Source organism: Sminthopsis crassicaudata, chromosome 2, assembly GCF_048593235.1.
Source record: "Sminthopsis crassicaudata isolate SCR6 chromosome 2, ASM4859323v1, whole genome shotgun sequence".
NCBI lineage: Eukaryota > Metazoa > Chordata > Mammalia > Dasyuromorphia > Dasyuridae > Sminthopsis > Sminthopsis crassicaudata.
Genome location: NC_133618.1, coordinates 513018353 through 513038410, shown reverse-complemented (window position 1 = coordinate 513038410; position 20058 = coordinate 513018353). Strand labels below are relative to the sequence as shown.

The following is a 20058-nucleotide window of genomic DNA, read 5'->3' as shown; positions in this document are numbered from 1 at the left end:
ACATTTCTAGGTTTTTTTTTTTCTAGTTCTATAAAGTAATCCTTTGAAACTACAATAGAAGCATCACTGGATCCAGAACCAAGAAGTCCTGAGTTACTATTTGTCTTCACACATTCATTAATTGTGTGACCCTGGGCAAGCCACTTAACCTTGGTTTGTTTCACTTCCTTCAAATGTAAAATGGAGATAATAGCATCTCTTCCCTAGGCTTGTGAAGATCATACAAGATGTTGTAAGAAGTCCTTAACATAGTGCTTAATGCGTAATAGATGCTACATAAATATTTATTCCCTTCCCTGCCTTTGCTGAATACATAAATTAATTTAGGGTCATAATTTTTATTTTATTGGTTTGCCTGTCTGGGAGCAATTGTTACTTCACTTATTTTGGTCTGTATTTTTATAAGCAGTATTTTATGATTGTATTCATATAGCTCCTATAAATTTGGGGGAAGCAGATTTTCAAGTGTATTATACTTTTTATAGTTATTTTAAAGAGAAATTCTTCCTTTTCTTCCTTGTGAGCTTTGTTAGCAATATACAGAAGTACTGATGATCTATGTGGATTTACTTTATATTATGCAACTTTGTTGAAGCTATTTTTTAAATTAATTTTTAGTTGCCTCTCTAGAGTTAAATCATTATCTTATCCTCAGAAAAAAGGGGATTTTGTTTCTTCTTCACTTATGCTTTTTTCTTTCATTTCTTTTTCTTTTCTGATTTCTATAAAAAGCATTTTTTAGGACTCTGTTAAATGTAAATAATAACAGTGGACCTTTGCTTTACCCCTGATCTTATTGGAAAGGACTCTTGGTTTATCCCCATTACATATATTGGTGGTTCTTGGATTTAGTTATATACTATTTACTTTGTTAAAAGAGTTCTTTTATTCCTACTTTTTGGTGTGTGTGTTAAACAGAAATGTGTTTTTTCTTTTGTCAAAAAAGTTTTTTCTTTGTTTAATGACAAGATTTCTCGGGTTCTAGGTCTTTCATCTTCAGGATCAAGAGCAGATAGACTGAAGACCTCTTCTTTATATCAAAGTCTATCCTTGATATTCTCTCCTTTGGAGATCAGTATTAGAAGTCCTGTTCCTCAAACTGATCCTGAAGTTCCCCCCTTTCTAAGGAACAAGATTAGAGTGACAATTATGCCTTTGTGACTAGAGGATGTGTCACATTAGAGTCAGGGAATGAATTGTGTATTAGCAGGGGAGTTAGGCTGTATTTCTTCTTCCTACTCCAACATCTTGACAAGTTTCTTCCACATGTTTCTTTGGCTCTGATCTTCTTTTGTTTCTCACCTGAACTACTTGTGATTATATTTCATTTCTTAGAGCTTCCTGTACTTTTTGAGTTTCTTTCTTTTTGCAGTGCCTAGTCATAGGACTGTGTTTTTTTCCCCATAAATCATTTTAAATATGCTTTCCTCAAGTCTAGCATATATGTCTGACTATCCCAGATTTCTTTCCTTCAGTTTTGTAAACTCTCTGATGCTCTGGTCACTTTCTCCCAATGTAGTTGGTTGTTATGTCAACATCACCATCAGTTGTTTCTGTAGGACAAAATTGAATCTAAAGTAATAATGCCTTTTACTGCTTCCTCAAATTTATGGGAAATGAAATAGAAAGGCATGCTTTTAAGAGATGATTTATTACAAGTAAATTGGGACTTTTGCAGATGTCTGGATGGTTGAAGGGTCCCTCATAATTATATTACCCTTTGATAATCTTATAATCAATATTCTGAAAGTATCATTTATAGCTTCCACCTTATTTGATAATGTTATGCTATGGTATATATCTACAATTTTATCACTTCAGTTTTTTTTCTTTTTACCATACTTCAATGATCAGGTGATTCTAATAACAATAGCTAGTGTTTATAGTACTCCTGGATTGCAAAGCACTTTGCATGTATTATTCAATTCTTACAAAACACCCTGAGAGAAGGGATACTATTATTATCATTGCCATTTCATAGACGAGAAAATTGAGACACAGAAGACTAAATGACTTTCTCAGTATAATGCTGTTAGTGATTGATTTGAAAATCAATTTGAAATTGATTTGAAATAAGATCTTCCTGACTCCAAGTAATGTTCTATGCACTGTTGCTTTTGTTTGTCCTTCATTCTCAAAGAGAATCATGACCTCAGGAAGCCGATGCTATAACATGAAAGTGAGTTGGATTTAAGTAAGGGAGGGCTGTGCAAGGTCACCTGCTTTACCTTCTCCCCCAGAGCCATCTGGGTCCAGTGGTCCTGGATGCCGTGGAAGAGATGTGCTACCTCTACAGATGTGACAGAATGGTAATCCTCAATTCCTTCCATTATATTTGTTTCCTTTAAACTTCTTCCTTTGACTATATTGCAGTCAGTCTTTCTATCAAGTCTTAGTGATACCTATGGGATTATATTGACATCTTTATTTTAGAAAATGTTTTCCCTTTATTACCCATACTCTATACATTGATATAGTGACATCTTCAGTCAAATGTATTTTTCCCCTGATCTTTTTCTCTTCTGAGTATCTCTTTTTCTTGTGTTAAGTTGTACTTGTCATCCTCCAAGTTATATAGTTTTGTATAGTTTATTTGGGGAAGCTAGATAGCACAGCCTGAAGTTAGAAAGACTCATCTTCCACAGTTCAAATCCACCTGCAGACACTTACTAGCTGTATGATCCTAGGTAAATCATTTAGCTCTGTTTGCCTCAGTTTCCTCATCTGTAAAATGAATTGGAGAAAGCAATAGCAAATCACTCCAATATCTCTACCAAAAAAACAACCAACCACCAAGTTATTCAAACCCCCCCCCCCCCCCCAAACGAACAAAATTCAAGTAGGGTCATGAGGAGTCAGATGGTGACTGAAAACAACTGAACAGCTTTTTATCTGGGCATTTTTAATCCTTCCCTAAAATAGTTTTGATCAAGTTAGTGACACTGCTGCCAAACATATTCTTCTCAATGTCTTTGGCTTTGTTATATTCCTTTGTTAAGAGTTATAATTCAAGACAATGTAAGGATTGTTCTCCAGCACCTATTAACCTATTATAGAGCCTAGTGGATATTTAATGAATGCTTATTATTTTTGTCAATAATATAATAAACCATAGGCCAGAAAGCCAAACCTTGGTTTTGCCTTTTTTTGGGGGGGGGGGGCTACTAATTTAATCTCTTCGTCTTATTATTTTTTTTTTAAAGGAAATTGGGGTTAAGTGACTTGTACACAACTAAAAAGTATAAAGTGTCTGAGGCCACATTTGAACTCAGGTCCTCCTGACTCCACGGCCAGTGCTGTACCTGCTGTGCCATCTAGCTGCCCCTGGCTACTAACTCTATAACCAGTTTTCTACTTTCCTTCTCCTTTCTATTCCAAAGTCATGATCTTCAAATAGAAAATAAGATAGACATCCTTGTCTTAAAGTCCTTCATTTTGCTACTTAAGATTTAGAAGAAGGTAAATCTCATAAGTATTGGTCAGCTCTCTTATCATGTGTCCATTCTACACTCCAAAAAGAGAGCACAATGATAGATTAAACAAGTTGGGAATATTTATGTATCCCCCATCAGTATGTCTGCCTCTTGCTGTAAATAACAGAAAAGCATCTCCTTTGGTGGCATCTTTAATTTCCTTTACTGTTTTCTGGCACATAGAATATGAAGCCTTTAGAAATCTGGACCATCTTTCGTGAACTCAGACTTACAGCTACACTGCTATAGAAAACTCTCCTTGTCCTTTGGCATATTTTTCACCTCTCCAACACTGAGTCTGATTATTCTTGGGCTCCTTAGAATACTTCTTTCTGGTTTCCTTCTAGGATTATTTCTTCTGTCTTTTTCATGGACCTCTTCATTGAAGAATTAGAAGGTATTCTTCAAATCTTTTGCTTTTTTCCCTTTAGTTGGGAATAAAGCTTACAACTATAGTATACAATTGGTGACCACCTCAGGCAGGAATATTATGGTAGATACCCCTGCAAATCATTGGAAACTCAGTTTCTATCTATACCTTTAAAGATGTCAAGTTCAATTACTAAACTCTGTGACTAGCCCTGGGAACTCCTTCAGAGTAGCTATTTTGGCCATTAATCTTTCAACAAGTCATTCATCCTTGTTGTTCCATTGTTATAGTTGTGTTTGACTCTTTATAACCCCATTTGGGGTTTTCTTGGCAAAGATACAGAGCTGGTTTGCCATTTCCTTCTTCAGCTCATTTTACAGAGACAGGATCACACAGCTAGTCAGTTGTCCAAGGCTAGATTTGAATTCAGGAAGACGAGTCGTCCTGACTCCAGGTCAGGCACTCTATCCACTGCACCACCTAGCTGCCCCTATGAGCAGGCTTTTAATTCAGAAAGATGAACTCTGTTGAGGATCAAACATTTGGGTATCGGTACAAAGTAAATGACTCTTCTGGGAGCTGTCCCCAGGTAGTACCTGTGGCAAGTAACTCCCACGGGAAGGCAGTAGCAAGAGCCAAAACGGCATATAACTCTGGAGACAACGGGACGCATTTCTCCCCATGAACTCCTTTAGCATAACTTGAAGTTACCCTCAATCCTAGATCCTGTTTCCTTAAGAGGAGGAAATTAAACATTTCCCTCTTCTCTGTAGGATCCTATTGGGAGGCCTCAAAATCTTTCTGGTTCCACAAAGTGGTCTTTAGAAGAGTAGAACTTACATCACAAGACTACATAACCAGGGAATGTGCCATGAGAGTTGGCAGAGAACAGTGTTTCAGTTTGCAATCAGGGTCTATAAGAACAGGATAATCACCTAGTGCAGTCTTTTTTTGAACTCATGGCATAGCTCATTTCCTCTTTCTCTGTAAAATCATAGCACAAAGTTCCATCCAGCTCTTCAATTCCATTATTTTATTTGATTGTTTTTTGTTTAATGAGCTAAGTGGGTCAGTGGATAGAATGCTGGACCTGGAGTCAGGAAGTCCTGAGTTCAAATTTGATCCCAGTCACTAGCTGCGTTACCCTGGGCAAGTCACTTATCCTGTTTGCCTTAATCCACTGAAGGAGGAGATGGCAAATCACTTCAGTGTCTTTGCCAAGACAATTTCATGGACAGTGTTGGTGTTCTATGGTCCACGGGGTAAAAAAAGGTTAGATGTCACTGAACGACAACAATCTGTGTTTGATACTATCCCCAGAGCCCTGGACAAAATACTGATTACCAACAATTTTAAGCATTTTCTTCATTTCTTTATTAATATAGAAAAGGGTCCCATGGTGAATGGGCTGGTACAAATACTGTTGAAGTAACTGATTTAAAAAAATAAGTAAAGAAGGGTAGATGGAAGATGCTCTGCACTAGGTTGCTAGTTTCATTGACATTATCTAGCAGTGCCCCACTGAGGCACAGGAAGTTGATAGACCAGTAGCACGACAAATCTGGCAACACTGACAAAGGGCTGAGATCGAGAGCAATCTCTGCACTGAGGACAAGTTGGCGTGAGGTTCCCTAATAGGGCCAGTGGCTTTGGGTTGGGGCTGATAGCTGGTGGCAAGATTTTGTTAATACTAGGGATTCCAGCAAAGGAGGAGGGGGTAAGGTCATTGCCTTCATTTCCCCACCAGGGATCACTTAATCCACGAGGGGCTTCAATGCCCAAGGCACAGAGGGAGACTCAGAGGCCTTCCAGTGAATAGTCAGGAGGGGGCAGTGTAACACTAGCCTTAGTCTATGGTTTAATGCCAGCCCAAGCTGAGCTGGAACCAGGAGGGGGGACGGCCACCCATCATAGGTGGGAACGGAACATTGAGACACCAATGGGCCAACACCTCCGGACTTAATAACCAGATACATATGTGGCAGCTGGGCCAGCTTCATTCTCCAAGAATACAAAATGTGGAGATGCACTGTCATATAGAGGAGACCTGAAATGTAGTCCTAGCTTACTAACCTTAAACCCTTAGATAAATCACTTATTTAGGCCTCCATGCTGTGTAAGAGAAAGAGAGTGAAACAGATGATCTCTAAGGTCTCTCCAAGCTCTAAGAAACCCAAAGGAATAAGGATTTCAGGTCTCAGGATAGGTTCAATGCAATGAAAAAGGGCCTGAGCTATCTGGGTCTAAGCTAAAGGGTCTGCCCAGAGCAAAAAAGTTGGAAAATATAAGGAGGGCCTATTCCCAGGAATAGGAAATTCCTAGTCATGGGAAATCCCCAATCTTCCTAGGAAAACCTAGGAAAGGTCTGATAGTCATAGTTTTTCTACATGAGGAGAGGTGACCCCCTACCCTTTGGCACATTATGGATAGGAAGAGTAAAATACATGAAGAAATCTATGGGTTTATACAATACTTAAAATCAACTCATTGTTTAACACTTTGGCATGAGAAAATGGGATGGGATCTATGATCCTTTATGGAAATCCCTAGGGGGGAAGCTCCAGGCCACTACTGCCTCTCATCTCCAGGATGTGGACAGGAGGGGCTGTTCCATCACTATTGTCCTGCCCCACCCCTATGAAGAATATGACTCTGCCTAGACAAGGTATTAGTTGGTGAAGGGAAGGAGAGAGGGAAGCAGAGAGGGAGATGAGGGCTGGGTTTCTATGCTCTTCCTTCCTGAGGATGGAGGTTCAGTCCACAGATTCACAGATCTCTTCCACCACAGAATTGAAGATGTGTGGTTGGTCTGCATAGACATGGTGTGAGGCACCCTCGATCTCCTACAGGAGGAAGGAAAAATACTCAGGAGTAGGATGATAGGGGAAATCTTCCCAGAGATTAAAAAGTTCTTCTAAAATTCTTTCTACTTTCAATTCACCATTCCTCAAATTACATTGCTTGCAAGAACTGAGTGCTCGAGTGGGAGCTGCTGGAACCTCAGCCATCATATATAGCCCAAATTCCATTATCAAACCCATATTAATCCCACCTTTGCCCTCACCCTCTAACCTTAGAGCTGGCACTCTTGAGCCCAAGTGAGTATTATCCCATTAAAGGAGAGGGGAAAAAAAAGGTAGAATTTCAGTGGCCAGCCACCAACATCTCCCTACCACTATCATCACCTTTGATAAAAACTACAGTATGAAACATTGGGGAAGTATTTAAATGCCTTGGGCAGATGGTATAAATATGGTGGTGATTGAAAATTATTCAGGTACTGTTCTGGCCACATCTATGTATTTAGCAGTTCAAAAGTCTGGACCCTTTGGGTCCCTCACTTTGCTCATGTTTCCTGCCCTAACTTCTACCCCAAACCTTTGCTAACCTCCCTTAATGCCAATGCACTCCCCCCTGTTACATATACCCCGTATAGATCTTGTTTGTACATAGTTGCTGTATTTTGTCTCCTCCAGCATTTAATAGCCGGCATTCAATAAAAGCTTGTTGACTGACTAAATTCTTTACTCTGGGGCCAAGAAATGTTGTCAGGCCAACCCCCTTATCCTCTTGTCTTTCCCCAGCTAAGTCATTTTACTCTTTTACTTCACATGTTCTCCACTTAGTCATAGAAGTGCTGAGTTTTAGCCTAAATTATTTTTTCACCTTTCATTGTCATTCCCCATTTCCCCTAACTTACCACATCTTCAGCCAAAAGTATTTTTTCACCTCTCATGTCATTCCCCATTCCCCCCTAACTTACCACATCTCGGACATAGGAGCCTGGCCTCCTAAGTTTTACTTTCTCTCCAGTACTGGTGTCTATCCAGGTATTAGCTCCATAAATCATGGTGATAGGCACATCTTTCCGAATTAGATGGATTCGCTCTAGCATGGGGCGCCGGGCCCAGCCAAAGGACTCCATCATAGCCTTGAATGCTGTTTCACCACTGGCAATAGAAAGACAGGTTTAAAATAGTTTAGAGACCCCGATCTTCATCTGCCAAGCACAAAAAATTATGGACTAATTATGGATTATCAGTCATTAGAGGCCAAGAACTAGAGAAGTCTGCCTAGAACATCTTTGTATCCTTTATGATATCTGGCATGGTTCCTTCCCCATAATGAGCACTCAAATATGTGGAAATAATTAAATTATTAAGGTTCTTTGTTATGAGAGATTATTTTGGACACAATAATGGACTTCCTGGCAGTAAAATATTGGGAGAGCTTACTGAGAGGTGAAATCTTAATATTAAAAAAAAAGCCACTTACCCAATTTGAGTAGTAATTGGTACTAAGTAAAAAGTATCAAATTTATTTTGCCACCTGAATGTCTTCTCAAAAGGGCTAACTGGTAAATCATCTCATGTAACTGAGGTTGGATTTCTGGAAGCTAACTTGAATCTGTGTTGCCAAGACATAGGATCCTAGGCCATCAAAGTGTCAAGAAAGCTTAGTGGTTGTCCAGTTGCTAACAACCCCCCCCCAGCCTCTATATATGTGGGTTTTATCCCTAGTCCCCCTTATAGGACTTTATCATCCCTTTAATGGAGGAGAAGCAATAAATATTCTGATATCCTCGGGAACTGGTTATTACATGGAGTTACTTACTATCTTTGTCATATAAGCAAGAGCTCTCTCAGCAGTCTATCTGATACTTTCAAGAACTAGTTATTACATGGAGTGAGTTACTATTCTTGTCTTAATCACATGTTCTCCTGGGAACAGGGAAAGTATTTGTAACCTTGATAAGGGACTTAGTATAGTAGAATAATAACAATTTGGGAGACAGAGGAGGATTTTTATAGTGCTGGAGTAGTTTTTCATGACAGTTCCTCATCCAAAACAAAACATCTTTTCCTTTCTCCATTGGGATTTGGGAGGGTAGCTAGCTGGGCATGGTCAGAGAAAGGGTTGATAGGAGTGGGGTCTGATGAGTGAAATCCAAAGCAGGATTTTGGGGAAAGCTGGGTGTATGAAGCCCTATTTTTTTCCTGTGGAATAGTCTCTTGCTCTTCTATTGATTGAGCTATTCCAATTCAGTTGAGTCTATGTTGTATGTGTGAGAGAGTCGACAAGATGTCAACTTTAAGCCCTAAGATTCCATGGTTTATATCAACCCCCTTGGAATCTTCCAGGATTCTCCTGTAAGGCTCATCAAATTTTCCACAAGGTTATGAAAGGCCCTTCTCATTCTAGTTTCAGTATAAGGTACTGATTGCATGTTATAAATCAAACATACTACCAAATTCTGGCTTGCTGAGGAAAGAGCCAGCTCTTTCTTCTGTATAGGCAAGCGACCTAGTAGAGTTATTTTATAAAATATGTCCCAAAATAAATAAGCTCTGTCACTTTGTAACATCTTTTCTTCTCAGTCCATTACTTGGGAATCTTTTAAAGAATGCTGTCATTGGTCTTCATGATATCTTTCTTGAGGAGAGAGGAAAAGGAAAAGGGAAATGTAAAAAATTGATAGGGAAAAAATAAGGAAGCAGGTAGCACTTCACAAATCATATGACAGAGCTGGGGCTTGGGCCTTCTAATTTAACACTCTTTGCATTCCCCCCTTCATTGTTCTCAAGGTTGACTCACCTAGGATTCTGGGCATTACAGTGGTAGATATACTCTGATATTGTGTCATCATCAAAGAAATCAGCAAATTTCCGTTTAAAATCAGGACGGAATCGTTGTATTAGGCCAGGCCCTAGGAAAAAGGAGATGGGGCAAAGAGTCTGATCAGTGCCAAATAAAGAAATGGAATACACATAACTAGATCACCAGAGCAGACACAGTGTATTCTGCAAAAAATGCAAGGTTACCAGGAGATTTTTCTTTTCAAAATTTTCAAGTCTCTAAACATTCCATGCTTGAAAATAAAGTATTTCTCAATATTACATGACACATTACTCTTCTTTTCCCATGTATAACTCTTGCCTGTTTTCCATATACTTGGCTTAATATTTTATTTATCTGAAGCAAGGCATGAGACTAGGTGACTTCACTATCCACTGAGTCTTGGGATCTCTGAAATTGCTTTCAAAATAAGAGTCCCAGGAATGATTATCTAGACCAATTCCCTCCTTTGTACAAAGAACTGAAAACCAAGTATCTGGTACATCCAAATCACACAGTAAGAAGATACTCTACTTCCCAGCAGCTCTTCCCACTCCTGGTATCTTTTCACTTAGAAGAAATAAAAAAGTAATTATCTTTCTTGATAATAGATAAAGGAAGCAGCAGTGTCTCTCTGATTTCCCTAGGGATAAAAACATGGATCCCTAATTTCAGAAATAGAGGGAAATCCTAGATGGGGAAAATCCCTCTACAAATGCTTTATTCTGCAACTTAGAGTTTTAGAGAGTGACCTGGAAAAACAATAATTCTTGAACATTTGGTCTCAGGATACATTATAAAGTACTCTAAAAAACATCTTGATAATGTTACTGAAAGGGCCTCTGGGATCCCCAGGAGTCCTGAACCACATTTTGAGAACTATTGGCCTAGAGTCCTGATGTCTTATTTAGTAAGGTCATGCAGGTGGGAGGTTTGAACCCAGGTCCTATGACACCACCAAATTCAGAACTCTTTACAATCCACCATAAGGATAAAAGTTAAGCCAGGAATTTCCTCTCAGGTCCACTGACCTATTTTTACCAGATTTTGCTGCTTTTATTTTTTATACTGAGGATAAAAATGACTGGATTGCCCAAATTGCACAAATTAGACCCAACAGTCAACTTCTTATCAGTTTCTCCTCTTTCCCTGTTTAATTCTCATTCTCTCTTTTTCCCCTCCTATGACTCTGTAATCCTATTGCTTTTTCTCCCCTCTTCAAATGAAAATTGGTGATCAAAAGCAGCTCAAGGACCTTTCACTTGTCATCTTCCAAATCAGTCACCTATCATCTTCAATAGAATATCCCTCATGCTTAATTTTATCCTTGGCTAAACACTGAAGAGTTAAAAAGTGTGGGAAGCTAAGAAAGGAAGAAAAGGAGCTTGCTTCTGTGGGAATTTAACAAATTACACTGATTCCATCTTATGACTCAATTCCTGATCTAGCAGAGTTCTCTTTTTATTCAATTATGGATCTAGTCCCAACTTCTGCTTGTGAGAAGATGGTACTGAATTATGGAAATTTTAAGAAAACTTGATTGTCCTGTTTGAACCTGACTGCATGGAGAAGAGGCTGGATTACCTCTTGCCGGTTGTTCAAAGACCCTTAACTAAGGATCTAAGTTATGTTGATCAGAAACCCAGCCACTTCGAGGGAATGGGACACTCTTTTTCTGACTTTAGGGAACTACACCTATTAGCTCTATCCCTTCCAATTTGAAAATCTCTAGCCTTTCTTCCATTTAGAAATCAGATGTCCTAATTTTGTATTCTCTCTTGTATGTTTTATTTAGTCTTATTTGATTAATTGCTTTTAATACACAACAATCTATCTTACTCTGTATTCAAGGTCTTTGGATTGACTGGGGAATCCACTGACCCATTTATTATGCTTGTTTTGCTAATATACAATTTAGTAGAGATTTCCTCAGTTATACACTTCAGACATACTAAGGACCACCAGAATGATTCAAGTCTCTATCTACCCATTCAAATTTTCCATCTGTCTTTTGCAATTCTTACCTCAGTTTTCTTTGAGTTCTCTGAGCTACCTTTTAATGGGATCCAGAACTATTTTGTTCTTCTTGGAGGTAGTTAAGCTTAGCAAATAGAGAGCTAGCCTCTCGGTCTGTATTCAAGTCCTGCCTGTGTGACCCTGAGTCAGTGTTGTCAAATTTAAATAGAAACAGAGACCACTAATTCATACATAAGAATCCCTACAGGCTACATATTGACTTAGTTTTTAAAATGTAATACCATCTATATTACTGTGTGTAAAGGGCTACAACTGCGCATTTGGCAAGGTAACCTAGCACTTGAGGTTAATTACCAATTGGACAATTCTCTATTAACATGTTTGGAGGATGACCCTACTTAACTATTCTGTGCTGGCTTGATTGGTGGGTGTGGACAAAGAAGGGGAAGTGAGATCAGTGGGTGGAGTAGGAGGAGGAGATTCATTCTTTGGCGGTAGAGAGAGAGGAAGGAGGTATAGAGATTCCTATATCTAATCCCCTGAGAGCAACCCCAAAGGATCAAAAATAAAGACTTTTGCTTATTCTGACTCCGGCTGATTCTAAGAACTGTGTTTTTGTTTATTTTGCTACATTATTCCCAATTATATTTTGGATTGATTCAAACTACACTTGGAGCTCCATGTAACCCATGGTTAGCAATTAAAATTTGTGTTCTAGGTAACACTTAAAAAGAACTCTACATTGCTGAGAAGCTGCACTTGTGGAGGAAGTTTCCTCATCTGGATTTTCCCATATCCATGAAATAATGGGTTTACTTAGTCTCTAGCTCTGGAGAAATCTGGGAGACACAATTTATTTGTTTATCCATTAACACAGAGGATAATTTACTTTTTATTTGTTGAAAGTGGATACCCAGCAAAAGAGTTGTTGGAAGGTGAATGGCAACTTGCTTAAGAATGCAGAAAATATTCATTGTTTTCTTTTGTAGGGTTAAATGCCAGCCCTGTTGTGACCCTTGTGTGAGCTGGGGCAAGTTATTTAATTTCTCTAGATTTTTATTTCCTCATTTGTGAAACAAGAGGGTTGGACTAGATGGCCTATGAGGTTACTTCCTTGGGAAGTGATCCTATTAGAAATTCAGTGTTCTCCTTAGCTGCACAGCTCATTCTGCTTTCTCTATTTCTTGCAGGTGAAGATAGAGGCCCCAGAACTCAGACCTCAGATAAGAGATAGCAGATTTAGCTCAACAATAAAAGAAGATGATGCTATTGAATGTTCAGGTTTACTCCTTTACTTTTTGATAATAAACTCCTGAGGAGGCACAGGGCTTCCAAAATGGGATGGGATGCATTTAGAAAGATAGAGATCTTTTATTTTTAGAGGGACTCACCCCAGGGTCCAGCCACTCTCAAGACAGCTAAAGGATTGGAACGCCCCAGGACAGAGACAAGGGCCTTAACCCAGGTTGGAGGCGCCCGGATTTCACTGGGGTCGGTAGGTCGGAGGGGGAAACCCCAGGGGTCCACCAAGATGAGATGCTTGACTCTGTGTTAAAATAGAGAAAAATCAAAGATTAATAGCTTAGACAATTAACAACTCATGACAATCCTTAAATCTTCTCAGAAGTAAGAAAGGACTAATGGCCCAAGATAGGGAATATGACTGGGAAGCAAATTCATTCCACAGACCCCCTACACCACCTGCTATCTTCCATTTCTAGGCTCTGCCTTTGTACATGCTGAGCCTTATCTATGAACCCCACTCCCTTAATGGCCACCTCTCAATTCCTGGATTCTTCTACAGCTCAATTCAAATCCCACCTCTTACAAAAGAATTTCCCTCTTCCCTGCCAAAACTAAAACCAAAACAGCTTTATGTTTACTTTGTATGCATGTTATATCTATATATATGACAGAAGTTTTTTGAGGGTAAAACCTTTTTTGTCTTTGTACCCCTGACACCTAATAGGCATTTAATAAATCCTCGTTGAGTTACTAGTCAATGAAGTGGGCTTTGTTGAGGCAAAAGAGAGAGACTCATCCCTTACCTTTCAGGATATTTGATAGAGTAAGATGTGGCGAGGAATCCTCCTAAGCTGTGTCCTAGGAGAATCATGTTGGGGATACCCATGGTCTCCCGCCAGGTCTCTATAGAGGTCACAAACTCATCCTCAGCACCTTGGGCATCACGGGGAAATATTGGCCTTGAACTTCTCCCAAAGCCCAGCAGGTCGAAGGTGTGCACTGTACGTCGGGTACTCAGTGAATCCATGTTTAAGATCCAGAGACCCACGCCACCCCCAAAACCATGCACCATCACCAAGGGCGTGCGATCCTCCAACTCTGGGCTCACTGTAACGGTCCAGATCTTGTTATGATTTGGGAGGGACACATAGCGGGCCAAGAACTTATTCTGGAGACCTAAGGAGAGTAGGAGTCCATGGAAAATGAATAGTCTTTCAATTGATGATGTTATAGCATTGGCTATATTTTCAACACAGACTCTTAAGTATTTTCAATACCAAACCTATGACATCAGTGACTTCCTGATACTTTTCTATGCTTCCCTGTGTCCCTACACAGAAAAATCCAACTTCTTATACATAATTTAAACTAACACATTCCCCTGTCCCAAACATGATTTTTTAGTTTGCCCTAGTAACCAGAAAGCATAAAAGAAGCTCTTTATTTCAATTTTTTCCTTGAAACTGACTGCTGGATTTTTTGGGGGCTGACACTTTGGCCAGTGCTAATTTACATGGCTTGCTTAGAATGTAATCTAAGATCAGGGTAGCTCCTCCACTTATGAGATACAATTCTTGACTTCTGGGCCCATGTTTGCTTGGATCCTGGTGGCTGAGAGTCCTGCCTATTTAACAACTATGGGGGTTTTGTTTACTAATTCTGGAACACAGCATAGCCACATAGGAGTAGATTTTTGCCTTGTGTTTATTTTGAAAAAACGCATATTTAGAAAGAGAATTTGGGTTTTACCACATTAAGTTGAGCAGAAGATGGGCAGGAATAGTGGAGTTGGTGAGTGTGAATAGCCTGACCTTCTGGCTGAAGTCAGAGGATTATAACATGGTACTGTGATCTTGAGATCAGGGTCTACTTTTTGACTCTTTTTGTATTCCCAAACTTATATTATAGTGGGTACTTAATACATGCTTATTGACTGATTTGACAGTTATATGACTTTCTTAGAGTAATAAAGGACATACCTTGGGAGATGATATCTGGCAAATGTGGAATTGTGATTCAGAAGCACAGGAAAGAGACAAAAGTTGTTCTATGTGATTATGTGTAGCCAATGGGGTCAACTCTTTCCATGTGATACTGGCTTTGGCTTTGGGACCAAGTTCTTGGTAGGCCAAAACAGCTGTGATGACCAGATAAGTGCTGGTGCATGATAGTGTAGAGTGTTTAAAAAAATGAGATGATAAATAGTCATGTGTGTGCCAGCGAATGTGTTGGAAGAGTTAAGATGGAATGTGTGTACGTCTGGAAAATGAACTTTAGCTCTGGTATTAAAAAAAAAAAATCAAAGATGTTTATGATCAGAAAAAGAAAATAGGCCATTAATGTAGTAAGAAAGGAATGAATTGGTATCTGTCTAACATTAAAGGAATTGAAGAAAACATCCAGTCTGTTAGATGGATATTTTATGATGACAATCTTAGGGAAAGACAAAAAAAAAAAAAAAAAAAGAATTGATTAAAATGAGAAGTCATGAAGGAGTGCTCCTTGAGGCTAATCATAAGCCCATATGTTTATTGAAAGGTTAAAATGAGGGGGAAAGTTGAAGAACCAAGATCCCTTAGGATCGATCCCTTCCTCAGCTTCTTTCCTCTATCCTCTGGCTTGCTCAATGAATTTAGACTTTAGGTCTGCCCCTTACGCTTCTTGGGAAAAGCCCTAAGAAAGGAGAAAATGATCTTGCCTACTTACACTGTAGGATCCTGGCTTCCACATTCTTCAGCTGAGACATCGAAGTTGGACACCAGGTAGGCAGCCAGCTACTCAGCCAGCCCTGAGGCCTGGGATTGGGGAGAGACATAGACATATGTGATCACATTAGAAGAGGAACACGGATTCCCTTAGCTTTGTTGACAGCCACACAACATTTATCAGGCAACTAATGTCATCTCCCGGCTTGTTTGTGTCAAATCCTTGCAAGCAGCACTCTTTCCTATTTAACTGTTAAAACTGTTTTTCTTCTTGGGTTAGTGGCTACTTGCAACAACACACACACACTAATATAACCTATTTACATGCAGAGAATGTCACTCACCTATATTCAAAGAGATCAAGAACCGACCAGACACTTTTTTCCCCGTGATCCTTGAAGATGACCTTCACTAAGCAGGCTAAATTACCATAAGGTCTGCCAGCTTTTCCAGAGTAGCAGGCCTGGCTTTCTCTCTCCCTTTCTGCTCCTAAAAATATGACCTCCCAGATTACTAGTGATGTTCAATTTCCTTCTGGGGGTAGTTCAACCCTGAATAAAGCAGGGGGAAATGGAGAGGAGCAGAAGGTAGGAGTTAGGAAACTTGGGTCCAATTTTTGGTTCTGGCTCACTGGATGTAAGTCATGTCACTACTCTGTGGGCCTCAGTTTCCAAATTATAAAACTGAGAAGAATAAGCTTCTACTTCTCATGCAATGGAGACAAGTGAAATAATCAACCATATTTTCATTTAATGTGCAGGAAAGTAATTTCTTTTTCCTCCTGTGTTATCTTATACTTATCTAAAACTCTGACCCAGAGGGAAAATTTTCAGGTAGGTAGAGATTTCCTTTTTCTCAATATAAGCTACTGGAAGGGATCTCCCTTATATTGGGACTATCCTAGATGGGAACATCTTTCACAAAATCCACCATCAAAAAGGATAGCAAAAGGTCATTTGGTCTAACCTCTATCTGTTAGGGCAATATAGCATTCAGGATAGTAACACTAAGATAATCCTCTGATGCTTGCTGTAACATAGAAATGACCCTGTGTTGTCTGAAGTTTGAGAAACAGCCTAGCAAAATATAGAAAAATTCAATCACTAGAAATCATCAAATGAAGATCTTCCTTTTTTCACAAATTATTAAGGCATTATAGAGTGGTTGCAGTATGTAACAGTGGAGTGGGCATCCAACTGATAAAATTATAGATCTTCTAAAGCTATTAAGTGTGGGAGAAAAAGCATGGACTAACAGCCCCGAGTCTGGGATTCTAGTCCTAGTGCTTCTCCTAATTTGTTGTGTAGTGTAGGACATATCATTTTAAGTCTATAGGCCTAGTTTTCTTATTTATGAATGACAGCATTGAAATAGATGACCTTGAAGGTGCCTCTAACATCCTGAGATTCTGGGAGAAGGAAGGATATTTGAACTAAGAGCAGACCTTTTGGGAAAATAGAAGGAGGAACATGCTACTATGTGACACTATATAGGACACTCAAACCACTCAATGCTCTGGGAAACTCTCTAAGATTATAGGGTTGCAGAGAAGGTGCCTACTTGTATTTGGAAAGAAAGGGGTTTTTTCACAGAGAATCTCTTGAATCAAAGAAACAATAACTCTATTCCCTCTCCCTTCATTTCCAGAAAGTATAGGTTTGATAGAAGTCTGTTGTAAAGAGGTTGTTGGATTTGCTCAATACGTTAGAAGACCCTTTGAATCATGTGAATTCTTCAAAAATGTAATAAGTTTATGTGAAAGCTATCACTTAGGGTCTTCAAGTAGAATTTAGATGATTAATTGTCTGGGATGTTAATGTTCAGATACAAGTTATCCACTTCTTGAGATTTAAGCACCGTGAGAGATAATACCTTAAAGAGGACTGTGCTTTGACACAGCTGATTTTGGTGTGTCTGGTGGTTACAACATACTGTAGCATTCTCCTGATACTCAAAACAACCTTGTGAAGGCCATAATGCAAATATCATCTTCATTTTACAGATGAAAAAAGGCTCAGGGAGATTAAATTGCCTAAAGTCACATTTCAGTGAAGCCAGGATTGCATCCAATCAGAACTTTAGAACTACTAGTTCTTGCTTTTTTTGGCTCCCTGAGACTGACCTGAGACTTGAACATGGTTTGTTTTTTAATTATACCCTTGACATCTCTTCTATACAACCCTAGCCTGTTAGCCAAAGAGCAAATGTCTTTAAAATACTTTGTGCCCATGCCCTCTGTGGCTCCTTATTTATAGAACTGAGTTCATGATCTTGCCCCAACAGCTTTGCCCTCTATCACTAGGACCCTCTGTATAGCCAGCCCATGCTACAACCAAATTAGACTACTAGTTTTATCTTGTATGTTAAATTTCGTCTGTTACTCATGGAGTTTTCCTCAACTTTCCCTCTCGTGTGTTCTTCATTTATCCTTCACGGATGATCCTAGAATCTTAGATATAGGAATGGATCTATGCAAAAAGAGATGACCTATTCCTCCTTTTACAGATAAGGAAACAGTCAGGACTTGCTCAGGGTTACACGGGTAATAAACACTGGAAATAGGATTTGAAGCTAGGACTGTGCTACTTTTACTTAGCTCCTGTCCACAACAATCTTTTTCTCCTAAGGCACTCACTGTCTGTACCACTTACTGGCTATGCTGTATTGTTTATGTATGCCATGTCTCTTAGACTGCCAGTATTGTTTTATTTTTGCTACTGAAGACTGATCTGTGATTGGAACACAGGTTGATTTTTAATGGCACCCTGGAAATCCTTGAGACCAGAGTATAGCTTATATTCTCTGATCCTTAAAGCCTTGAACACAATATTCAGTATTCAATAAATCTGTTTAAATTTAAAACTGTTTAGAAAGTCATCAAATAACTATGAATTAAAATTTCTCTAGAAAGGGGAACATTTTATTAAGCAGCTACTATGTGCCATGAAGTATATGCTAAGCATTTTACAGATATTATCTCATTTGATCCTCAAAATAACTCTGAAATGTAAGTGCTATTACTCATTTTAAAGTAGAGGAACTTGAAACAAACAGATTTAGTCACTCACTGAGTACTACACAGTAGTGTCTAGGTCACATTTGAATTCAGGTCTTCCTAATTCCAGGCCCAGTACTTTTTCTACTTTGCTAACTACTTGTATCTACTTCTAACAATGAGATTATCCCTCCTCCCGAAAAGGAAATGGAAGACCTGATGAGACTGCCGAAGAGGCAAATATTTCCACATCATTAGAAGTGGCCAAAGCCACTTAGTGATTTTTATAAAGGAGATTCCTGAATGGGATGGGATAGAATATATTTTGTATGTTGCTTAACCTATCTGAGATTTCACCTGTAAAATTAGGGAATTAGATGAAATAATTTTATAAATACAACTGAACCAGTTGACATTTGTATAAAGCTACAGAACATTTTACATGGACTGTATCACAACCACCTCATGCAATAAGGACTACAGTTATTATTACCCCAATTTTACAGATGTGGAAAGTGAGATTCAAGCAAGCTAAGCTAATAAGTGACAGAGCTGCGTCTCAAACTGGGCATGTCAGCCTGCAGCCTGTTGTACGACAGGCTTTCTACTTAGAAAACTATGCTCTTTGAGATTCTCAGGAGCTGAAGGAACGCAATTCTTTCCCCCTCTCTTTTTTGAAGGCCACTTTTCTTTAGGAAATGCCAGTTCAGAACATCTGACAAGGAGGCAACAATACACGTGCACCAGAAAAAGGGTAGGTTCTGTTCCCAAGTAAGGTAGACAAGGCTAGCTGCTGAGTCATTCTTCATAAAGCATTTGTTACTTTGCCTTAGGGGAGAAGGTTCAGGCAAAAAAATAAGGACCCCCAAACTTGATTGTAGATGAAATGAAACTACTGAAACTAAATCCAAGATGCCATCTTGTGAGGATAATCATTACCCATTTATATGAGGTAGCCAAGATTTGCTTTTGGGAAAGAACCAAATAAATGGATTCCCTTACTCTGCTTCTGACTCCTTCAAGCACAGAAAAATACTCCATTCCTTCCCAAGCTTTTTCTAATCTATACAAGTGAAAAAAAAATGTTTCTTCCCCGGACTCTTCACTACAGGCCTGTAGAGGCATGTTGGAGCGCATTCCTGGGGCAAATGAAAGAAAAGCTTCCCAGCTCTTCCTCCCCACTCCAGCCCAATCAGTATCCCACAGCCATCCATTCTCCAGAAAACTACAGGCGCTACAGTTAAGGATTCCAAGATTTTCCAAACCCCTCAGCAGCAGGGGATCTTAATAACAATAGGATGGGAAGCAGGAAGAGAAAGAATATACAGGCAGTTACAGCTTTCAGCCAAGCCTCTGGCTTGTTACAGCCTTTCTAGCCCTCCATCCGCCTTCTCTTAGCTGAGTTTTGTAAAAGCCCTCATCCCTCCCCTTGGAGCAAGACTGAAAAAAGGTAGGGGATGTCTAAAACCAGGCCTCTGCATCAGAGGGTCCTAAATTGATGACCACAGAGAGAGAGAGAAAGAGAGACAGACAGGGAAATTAACTCACTGCTGCTCCAGATCGTCAGCCATAGTAAACAAGCCAGGCTGGGTAGAAGTGAGCCAGCCAGTCCCTCTTCCTGACGGCAGCACCAGCTGACATCGAAAGCATTGGCTAACCAACTGGGGGCGTGGCCGG

At 39.4% G+C, this 20058-nt stretch overlaps 1 protein-coding gene and 1 long non-coding RNA gene across 3 annotated transcripts in view; one reads left to right on the top strand and one right to left on the bottom strand.

Annotated features, from left to right (window-relative positions):
• The window catches only part of LOC141557877 (uncharacterized), a 23883-nt gene extending 11178 nt beyond the window's left edge, over positions 1 to 12705 (top strand). The window contains exon 2 of the long non-coding RNA XR_012486915.1: positions 12627 to 12705. This is a non-coding gene — a long non-coding RNA (uncharacterized LOC141557877). The remainder of the gene's footprint in view (positions 1 to 12626) is intronic.
• On the bottom strand, positions 5194 to 20058 carry ABHD4 (abhydrolase domain containing 4, N-acyl phospholipase B). Of its 2 annotated transcripts, XM_074294218.1 has the most exons (8): positions 19930 to 19954; positions 15731 to 15875; positions 15388 to 15476; positions 13485 to 13857; positions 12828 to 12982; positions 9439 to 9550; positions 7607 to 7793; positions 5194 to 6686 (listed from the first exon to the last, which is right to left on the bottom strand). In XM_074294218.1, the coding sequence occupies exons 3-8, from the start codon at positions 15425 to 15427 to the stop codon at positions 6597 to 6599; spliced, it is 957 nt and encodes a 318-aa protein (XP_074150319.1). In that variant the 5' UTR covers positions 15428 to 15476; positions 15731 to 15875; positions 19930 to 19954; the 3' UTR covers positions 5194 to 6596. The 2 variants fall into 2 exon arrangements, with proteins under 2 accessions (XP_074150319.1, XP_074150317.1); XM_074294216.1 differs by lacking the exon at positions 15731 to 15875 and having other exon boundaries at positions 19930 to 20058.